Below are 10,571 nucleotides of genomic sequence, written 5' to 3'. Positions count from 1 at the left end.
AGGGGGAGGAGGCGGAGGAGGCAGCTGCAACAGCCAAGGCAGGGCTGCCTCGTCCAGGAGGAGCATCAGCAAAGTGGTGTACGATGATCATGAGAGTGAAGAGGAGGAGGAGAGCATGGTGTCCGAGGAAGAAGAGGAGGGAGACCCCGAGGATAACCAGGACTCCGAGGAGGAAGAGGAGGAGGAGATAATGGAGGAGGAGGACGACGACGACTCTGACTACCCTGAAGAGATGGAGGATGAAGACGATGCCAGTTATTGCACTGAGAGCAGCTTCAGGAGCCACAGCACCTACAGCAGCACCCCAGGTAGAGAGTCAGTGGGATGAACTAAAACAAGTCGAGGGCACCCCACTTGCTCCCTCTAGGTTTGCAAATACAGTCCGCACGCATTCTTCCTCCCATGCGTGTATGTAAGGGATGCCTGCAAGCACTCACAGGGAGAGGGGTATGCAAATTAACGACTGGCAACCCCACGGATGCAGGGAACATTAGAAGATGCTTACAAACACATGCACTGAGAGGAGGGAGGGAGGGCAGTAAATGCTGTAACAAGGGGATGCTTTGCAAATATGCGTGGAGATTCTGGTGACTGCAGAAATGCATGATACACCGGAACATGTTGCAAACAATGTCAGAAGTCTATGGAGCATTCACTTAATATTTAGAAACAAGGGAAAGGAGATGCATGCTTTGGAAAGAGGTCCTTTCAAATATATACAGGAAAGGATGGCTTGTGCTTGCCAATATAACTTGATATTAAAAGGAAGCACATGCAACTTGAAGTGGCTTACAAAAAAAAAACCAACAACCATAAACACTGAAAATTTTCAGGCTCTCGAAATCAGAGATATAACTGGATCCAACATTTACTGGATTTGAGACAAAACTAGCTTTCCAAGGAGGGAAATGAGGTGCATTGTTCAAAATGGAGATTGCATTGTTATAGTTTGGGGAAAAGTGCACAGGGCCTCATTGCAAGTGTGTAAACCTAGTTTTAGCTAAACACAAAGATTAAAAGGTGGAGGTTGAGTCAAAAGTCTTGGTTTTAAATACTGCATTTATCTTAAGATATGGCAACCTTTAAAACTTACGTTGGGGTTAAAACTCGTTAAACATCATTGTGAGTATTTTGGGGCTTTTTTTAACCCCTAGTGGCAAACTTGGGCTCAGATTTAACCATGTGGGTTTCAAGCTTCAGAAATTCTTTATCTAAACTTAAGCACTTTGGATTTATTTTAATTCATTCCAGAATGGAGTTCAAGCTTAGGATTATTTGTTTTGTTTTTTTAAAGTCTCTGAACCAGGAGAGTAGTTAAACTTGGGGATAACCTAGGAGTATTTCTCAATTGGGCTACAGGATAACAAATGCTGCTGTTGTACAAGTATTTGGCCAATTTGGAAGGAGGGGAGGAACAGGTTGGTGGTGTAATGCATTGCATCTTAATTAAAAAAGGAGCGTAGTTTTGAGTAGTTAGCTGACGACTAACTAAAAGGGGGAAATACTACTGGCTACTAAATGTGTAATTTGGTTTTATTTTGGTGAGTTAATGGTATCAGCTCATTATGTGACTTCATAATAGTCCTTTAAAAAACTCTATATGTTTGTCTATATATATGTATTTAAGTCTATATCCACATGCTCAGGAACCTAAATTAATTAAAGTAAGTACATACATTGCTAAATTAATTTAATTTAGAGGTAATATTTTTAAGGTGTTAGTTTACCTGTTGCAGGGATGTCCTACAACCAAATTTAAATTTTGGAATATTAATTACTTTAAAGATTGAGGTCTGGCTTCACAGAAGAAAAAAAAACGCAAAAGTACTCTTGACTTTTAACCCTTAATTTTCTGCTCAGTTCTGGTAACTTTAATTTTTATTACTTTTTTGCATTGCTTTTGTCAGGGAAAGAATATTTTTATGATTTTAATTGGCTAGGTCAGGAAAATATTTTTTACATGAGCATCCAGGTTTAAAATGAGTTCTACAGAGAATGGGTGTATGCAATTTTTGAAATGTAGTTAATTGTTTTGGCAAATAACAAGATACCTCTGTGTGCATTGTTGTGCAAGCGTAGACAGGTTTTATGTGGTATTTAGGTGTATCAGAAACCATTTTGATAATTTATATGTTTATTTCTCACTTGGTCAGGGTAGCTTCAGTTAACTTTTTTAAGATAAGTTTAAGTGTAAGCATTTTCATCCTTATTTGCTTTTTTTTTTAAAGAGTGTGTGATAGTTAAAACATCTGTGTTGTTATTTTGGAAATTTACTGGCAGTACTCATTAGTTCAGTATTTGCCTAAAGGTCTCCTTCCCCCTCTCCAGAAATGCTATTGCCCTGTTGCAAAGAAAGGAGGAACTTTCAGTCTTGTTTCTGCTGAACAAATACCTACATTGTGAGCACTGCTACACATTGGTGGCACTAATTGAAATCTTAGTCTTATCATAATCCAGGAAGAGATACTTGACATTAGAACAGCATTAATAGGCAAGGAAAAGATTCACCTAACCTCAGTATGTCTTTATCTGACAGTGTCCAGTGCAGAGTGTTAAGAATAGACCAAGCATACAGTGGTATGTCTTCAGAGTTCCTTTGTGGGCTCCGGTGCTTTGACTCAGGTGCATGCAGAGCCAGAACTGGTCTTCAGCTATGTTTAGATATGGGGTTTTTTCCATGTATTTGTCTTCAAACCAGACAAATTGTAATACACAGTGGCAAAGTTCCTGTGGGTAATTGGAGGGCTTGAAGGAGTGTCTCCTCCATTGTTTTTAACGGGCCCCCGAAAGAATCGTGCTGTGCACACAAGGGTTTTGTACTATGAGAGATGGTGAATGGTGGTTCTCTACTTACCTTTCATGCAGCCAGAATTAATACCACTTTCAGGATATAGTCTTAGGGGCTGAAGAGTTTATTTTTTGAGAGCAGGGTATTGAAAAATTGCAATCCCAATCAAACTCTTCTACCAGCCAAGATTTTAAATGTAAATCACATTCCATTTAAATGGATGACAGACTTTAAAAATTTTTTTTCAAACTTACATTGAACAATGAATTAAAAGATCACAGTGCATTATCCCTAGCCAAGAAAGGCTCATTTTTTGGGGCTCTGCTGGGGAGTTTACAATATATCTTGAACTTGGATTATAGAAATACTTTTTTACCACTGAACATTTTTGTCATTACCTGTCCACTGTAAGTTCTACCTTAGGCTTGTCACAATTGCCTTATAGATACCAAGTATTTTCCATATGTTGCAGAATTTTAGAAGTATTTAATCAAGATGCCTAGAAGTCCTTCATTTTTTCCTGTTTCTTGATTTCCTTTGTCAAAAACTTGAAAAACTAGATTTAGGAAGAGCTGCACATCTAGATGTTGGCTGAGATAATACTCATCAGTCTATCTAACAAGCAAATGCACAACAGTGGAGTTGTGAGCCAAAATATTTATCTTAAAATAGATTAAATAAAATTTTTAGATGCCTTTTGCTAGTCTGAGCATTTACAGTGATTAACCATCACTTCAGTTAACCAGTTACTTCACTAGTGTGCTTCTATCTTCAGAGTGAAAGAACTTAACGGGAAATGAGGTGTTGCATTTTGTGTGTCTGTAGTAATTTTGTATCTTAACACGTTTTCATGCTGTTGAAGAATTGTTTAAGTGGAGACATTGAGATATGACGGCAAGATATGCAGGCTCTTTTGTCTGTCATGTGAGAAGATTTACCAGCCCCCCAAACATCTTACCTAGCGTCCCCTGTTCGCTAAATTAAACCTGGCATGCTCTTATTTTACCATTTAGTAATCTGAACTTTGATTTGTACTTTAAAGGAACTATTGGTACTTCATCATGCCAGTCATGAAAAATGTAAGAAGACTAGTCCCAGCAAAGAATTTGTATAGAAGGCCAAACGAGTAAATCTGTGGCTGATTCTGCTGTATTGACATGCAAATTCGCAGTTTATCTGACAAGAGCATTTGTCACTTGGTCCTCTTTCTTAAGTAGCTCTGTACAGCAAATACCATACCATTGTCAAAGTATGTTTGTTATAAAAGGCAGAATAATTTGATGTACTGAAGGTGAGTTTGTTGTGCAAACTTTTTTAGTAGTCTGTGGTAAAATTCCATAGCTGACTGTTGTATTGCATAGAACTGGTGTAAGGTGAATAAATGTGGATTTTAGTAGAATGGTGCTGGCTCTCAGGGCTCACTCACTTCTGAAATTTGTTACAACTTATCCTGAGTGTGTCCCAACTAAGAAATTCTGTCAGAATGTTACTGAAAATCGTTATATTAGTGCTACCTTTTTTTTTTTTTGCCTGGATTCTAGGCACAAAAGGGCTTGTGACTCTGAGTACTTCTCAGAATGAAAATGTGGGATCTCATCTGCCGCTTGTGTTGCATTAGTTATCCATATGTTAACATGATGCCTTGGAATATAGGGGGTTTGCATTCCTGGCTCCTAGTGAGAGTGTACTGATGTCCATCAAGTTGAGAAATTAAATTCTTAGTGTAAAACCAGTAGAAAAATCCTACTTTGATTTAGAAGTGTACTACTGACAGATATACAAACTGAAAAAATAAACAGCCAAAAGTTTTAAAGTTTTAAAACAGTTTTTAGAGAATGTAAAGACATAGTTTTGTACAACACAAGACAGTAGTCAAACTTAACTTAGGGGCATGTGTCGAATTTCTGTGATACGAGTGCTCTCGGGAAGATGCTCTCAGGATCTAGTCTAGTAGTGGGTCTTTTTTTTTTCAGTTGTGCTTCAACTCCCAAAGCTTTTGTGGTGCTTGGAATGACTCATTTTTAATGTCGGTTTAGATTTTAGATCTGGTTTATGTTTGTTGTTTTTTTCTTTTTCCAGGCAAAATAAATAAATTTTGGTTAGGTATGATTGTGGCAGAGGAATATTCAAATTGGAGCTGCACTTACAAGTAGTTACAAATGCATATTATTCTTTCAGAAAATTTTTCTGGGAGAGATTATTTGACTTGTGAATATTAGAAACATGTCTATTGTCATGTTGGCATTTTAAAAGGGAAAAAAGTGTTTTGTGTAAGTCAAAGCCTTTAATTTTGACCCATCCCAAGAAAAGGATTTAGATTTTTCTATTTTGGTACTGCTTTTCATAATATATTCTTATTTTATGTTAAACTGAATCATTTTTCTGCTTTTTTTCTTTGGTGTAAGGTGAGCAAATGCTCTCCCAAGAGGTTGAGTTTTAATTAAGGAACCAGTTTGGATATTGCTGTGACAAACATGTAGCTATATCCAGTTTATGCATTCTACTGAGAGGGAGGGGACACAACCAAAAAACAAAACAAAACAGAAAACATGTTCTCTTATGCATTTTCATAAACTGTTTTCAATTTTCTTAGTGATATCTAACAAGAACTTGTGTGTTGCTGTACATTCTCATTGAAACTTGCCTAGTGCAACGTAGTAACATGGGACAGCAAATGTCTGATTCTTGTGTATTTATTAAAACCAAACAAAGATAGGATAGTCTTGGTGAGTTTACAAAAGTAGTCAAAAGACAAAATTTCCAGGAGAAAGAAAAACGTAGGTGAGGGTATCTCCTCTAAGGAGTACTCATGCTTCCAGGACATCATATAACTGCCAGTTGGCCTTTATGTTGAGAAGTTTCTGTAGTAACGCATGATCTGGAAAACAAAACCAATCCAGTTCTATTTTACTGAAGATGGACTTTTATGTAAGAGTAATGTAGTTTTACCTGACTTGTGGAACATGAAACCAAAAATTAATCTCTTATTGGGGGGAAAATTGAAAGTTTTTTCTCTTGCTCTGGTCAGTTTTGTAGAGTGGGGCAGGGTGGTATCTATACCCCTGTTCTGACAGATTACTGAAGTATCTGAAACTCCTCGGTCTGTCTTTTTTCTCCCCTATATGCTCTTAAAGTTTATCCACTGTGACTGTGAACAGGAACACTGTAAGCTGGAGTCTTAGTACCCAAGTGCTGAGAAATTATGAGGAAGGGAAAGTTTTTAGAGAAGAAAAATGAAACTGGTGAGTTTTCTGATCAAGAAATGCTGGAACCAGGGTTTATTTTTTAGGTCATACAATGTAGCTACCACTCTCCCTGTTTAAACAAGACAGTGGTTTTGGCAGAATATTTGTTATGTAGGACCTCCATCCTCCAATCCATTACTTGAAATATGTTGGGCTGAAAGTCTATGTTTACTACTACTGTACATCTGAACTGAAGGCATATGTAACGTAAATGAGACAAGGCAAAACTGGATTTTTGTGATTTTTGTTAGGCTATATGTGTATGGTAGTTGGAATACAACTAAAGCACAAGGAGTATGAAAGTCATATTTAGTCATGCCACAATCTTTCTGTATTCTGGACACTGATGTAAATAGTTCATTCAAATATTCTGTTTTAAAACTGTCTACATAAACCAGAAGATATGTTAAAGATGGTTAAAGTATTTTTTTAAGTTCCGTATCCTCTTGTGGTAAAGAGTTAAAGAATAGATATGATTCTCCCTTTTCTTTCAATCTGTGAATGAAAATGGAGACATGCTTTTTGCTCCTTTTAAATCCTGCTTAATTTCTAAATTTTGAAAGGGTCAGCATTTGAACCAAATAGGTTGAATAGATGGAAATTTAAAAAAAATAAATAAATCAAGGGTTGGGGGTTTAAGTGCTTCAGTAAATTCTGGGTTTGCGTGCTCAGCCTGTTACTTCAGTAACTTCATTTTATTTCAAATATCATTAGTATGTTTTGCTTAAATATTTGTAATATAAATTATTTCAATATATTATGGTAAACGTAGACTATAATTATCAATATCTATAATTAAATGTGCCATGTGAATAAAACTGTTTACTCTTTAATCTTAATTACAGGCAGCTCTTCAACTAGAGAATTCAAAGTAGGGAGAGGCAACCATTACAGACTACTTCATCACTTTTGGAGACAACTAGTGAAGGAATGTAATTTAAAAGAAGTTTATGCTAGATAGAAGTACAATGTTGAGACATTCAAGATGATCTGGATCCTGTAAATAGTCCAATCGTGTCAGCAGGAGGCTATTGGCAGATCATTTTATCCTTCCAAATAAAGCTGTGGAACAGCATATTGAATGGCATAGAAGTGCACATTTTCTGTTTTCGTACTGGCTCAAACTTGAAGGTGGAATTTGATTCAGGGATTTGGTTAATATGGAGAAATGATCTTAGAAGTATACAATTTACATGTAATGAAACTTGAGCCCATTTTGGGAAACTTCAGTGTGAGTAAATTGACTTTAATTGAGAGTAGATACATCTAGATTCAGTTTAAAGTCTAGTCAGTCAGGTGGTAGTGGTACTTAAAGGAGAAATAACTTCTGCAAGTACACCTGCTGTGGAATCCTCTTGATTTTTATACTTAAAACAAAAAAAGCTTTCTGCTACAAGAAGAGATTTCCACAAATGGGAATTTTTCAGAGCAAATAGTAAGAATTATTTATCCAAAGTTATTTAAACTATACCAAGATAAATTGAAAAATACTAATGGCAGTAGATGATATAGTAATACAAAGTTAAGAAAAGAGCGCACATGTAATTCTGTCGACTGCTCAATATGGTCATTGCACTGAGTTTGCTCTACTATTTCACTTCCATGTATTATTTTAAATACATTTTAATGTAATACACATATGTAGTGTCCTAAATCAAAATAAATGTTTGTTATTGTGTAATCATCAATTGTATAGTCTACACAAGCTTGCACTTCTCTCAAATATTTAAATTGAGGTCATCAAGCTGATAATTGAAATTTAATTGATTAAAAAAGAAACACTTTTCTCATAGATAGTACTCAAAATTCCCTGTGGAGGGCAAAATCCATGACGAATGACAGGAAGTTAAAAAAGAAAAAAAGGTTGATGTCAAATCCCAGAATTTCTAGAATGATTGAAAGTAAAATAAAATAATTTCAACATACAAATGTTTGGAGAGACCAAAGTTGGTGAGGTTTGGAGTTTTTTTTTTTGACTGCCAGTGAATGTCAAATTCAAGCCTTAGACAGTTTGTCTTGTGGGAAAGAGAAGACTTTCCTTGAAAATGAAGAGCTTGAAAAGTTGGATATGTTTGTTGTAGGAAAACTTTTTTCAAAATTTAAGGGGTTTTTGTGTGTATGTGAAGAATAGTTGGTTAAGCATGAACTGTGATCTTCCAAAAACCTTCACAGAAGTTGAAACTGCTTCCAGGTAGTGTGAGCTCTATGGGATGTCAGAACACTGCAGATAATTAGCAATGAAGAAATTGTTATTATCAGAATTGCAAATAAGCCTAGAGTCCTTATCTGGAGTTCAAAACGGCCTTTCTTCAGCTCTCTGAGCTAGGGGCAAGGGAGGGGGTTATCTACCCAACCAGTAGAATACAAAGAATTTCAGCTCAAAACAGAGACTGTAGCACTTTGGCATCGTTATATCATATTCCATTGGCCTGCACTTTTAATTTAAGTTCAGCAGCCACTTAGAATGCTTCAAGAGTTATGAGCACTTTGGCAGAGAATGTCCATCTTTTTCACTGGAGATTAGACTGCTTGGTTTTGTTGGCTTGTTTTTTGGGGGAGGGTTTAGGTTTTTATAGGTATCTGGAGTATTTCTTTAGATTGCAGTTTATGCATCAAACAGTAATATGTTTAAGCACAAATTGTTCGGAATTTCTGAATTTCCAAATCACACTTTGTGACTCTTCAAAGTTCCAGACTTCAAGTTCTGTTCAACCTGGGTACAGCAAATACCAACAACAGATTGAAAGTGAAATTATAAAGAAAAAAAACCACAAACTACAACATAGAAAGGTTTTTAAATACTATGCCACCAAGTCAGTCAAGAAAAAATATGTCTGGGTACCATTTCTTTCTAAAATATTCTGCATCTTTGAATGCTTTCCTTTTTTAGCACTGGAAACCAGATTATATGCATTGCAGAATTGTTCAAAGCAGTTCAGTGTCCAAAAAGAGAAACTATTTAAGCTTTTGAGATGTGGCATGTCATTTACAGGATGGATTGGGAGTGTTGAGTGGTACGATATAGTAACTGTGCTGCATGCCATGAAGCATAACACAAAGTAGTGGACAAATGAAGCATGCATTTTATAATGCAATATGTTTTTCCTTACTGTCTAAACTATTAGTCTTACAATTACTGCTGAAATTTCTGTGCTTTATGTCCAGGCAGACATGAAAATACATAAATCGATTTAAATAGAAGATGAAGAGTGGTGTGAATAATGCAACCGCACGGTTACATTGCACTCGCACTAAAGTAGAATTCTTTATTATGGTATTGTGACATACTTTGTGTCCCGATAACACATTTATTCTAGACCTCTACTTGTACCAATATGCTTCCTTTTTAAGAGGAGGTGTTAGAGAACTTTTTTATTTTTTTCAGAATATATTAGGAATGCCTTAAGTTTCTCTTCTTGCTTCTCCTGTTAGTTTGATGTAACAACTATACCAGTGTTTACCTCTTGTGGAAGAGGCATCAACAAAGATGGTATATGCAGAGTCTGAGGGTTTCTTTTCAATGAAGGATAAAAATAATGCACAGGACAATTATAATTTTTGTTCTCAGAGTAGAAAATCTCAACAAATTAGAGGAAATAAGGCGTATTTACTTCTTACATAGTGTTCCTTCATTCTAGTTCATCTTTGCCTGAAATTACTGGGTGGGTCTGTCACTTCTGATTAATTTAGGTAAACCAGGGTTATCTATTGTTCTTGCTGCTTTCTTTCTTGAAGGGGTGTTTCTTTTACGGCTTCACTGTGTGACATACATTTTTCTGATACAGTTGCAAACACTGAAAAGAATCATAGTTTATAGCACTGCCAGCTTTTGTCACTATTTGGACTCTGAGAAGACCATTAGTGATTTCAGAATATCTCTTCTGCATTGTTGTTGTCTTGCATGACCACCTACTAGGACCGGTCCTACACTGTCTTGCAATATTGAAGGAAGCTTCAGGACCCTAAAGTAATTTAATTTGTGAGTGTGCATGTATATGTGTTTTCCTTTGGGGTCTTTTGAACCAACTCTGGTTTATGCATATATGATTTTGGATCACGAGAATAGAAAAGTTGTGTTTAATCTAGATATTTCTTACTGTAGGAATGCTTGCTTTGTGCCTGGCTCTGAAACTCCTGTGGTTTTTTGTGTTTGAAGCATATTGGAGGACAGTCATACAAGCGTTTTTTCATTTTCCACAGTCAGAACTCAAACTTAACTAAACTTGGAAATTTATTTTTATACACAGATGATGTTGACCCATTACTTCTGTAATGGAAACATTTGGCAGCTCATCTCCTATATTGTTTCAGAGTGACTAATTTATTGCATAAGTTTTCATTCTTTAAAGTTTGAGAGGGAGAAATGTATCTGGTGTCATCTTGCCATACTAGCTCAGTGATTGATTGATTTTTCTTCTGGAATCATTTGGCAAACTGTCTAATATGCATCAAGATGTTTCTTAAAGGTAGCTTTTCTTGTTGGTAAGTTTTTTTTTCTTTTTCAGTGCATTAAAGTTTTAATGATGGTGTTTTCAGAT

The 10,571-nt window shown here is 36.0% G+C and overlaps 1 protein-coding gene across 1 annotated transcript in view; it reads left to right on the top strand.

Annotated features, from left to right (window-relative positions):
* The first annotated feature begins 201 nt into the window (after positions 1–201).
* Positions 202–10,571, top strand: part of BPTF (bromodomain PHD finger transcription factor) — a 57,303-nt gene continuing 46,933 nt past the window's right edge. The window contains exon 1 of the mRNA XM_010287262.1: positions 202–308. Within this exon, the coding sequence (XP_010285564.1) occupies positions 233–308 (76 nt within the window). The 5' untranslated portion in view covers positions 202–232. The remainder of the gene's footprint in view (positions 309–10,571) is intronic.

Source organism: Phaethon lepturus, unplaced genomic scaffold, assembly GCF_000687285.1.
Source record: "Phaethon lepturus isolate BGI_N335 unplaced genomic scaffold, ASM68728v1 scaffold10945, whole genome shotgun sequence".
Taxonomy (NCBI): domain Eukaryota; kingdom Metazoa; phylum Chordata; class Aves; order Phaethontiformes; family Phaethontidae; genus Phaethon; species Phaethon lepturus.
Note: the sequence above shows the minus strand (reverse complement) of the source record. Positions and strands in the feature narration are given on the sequence as shown.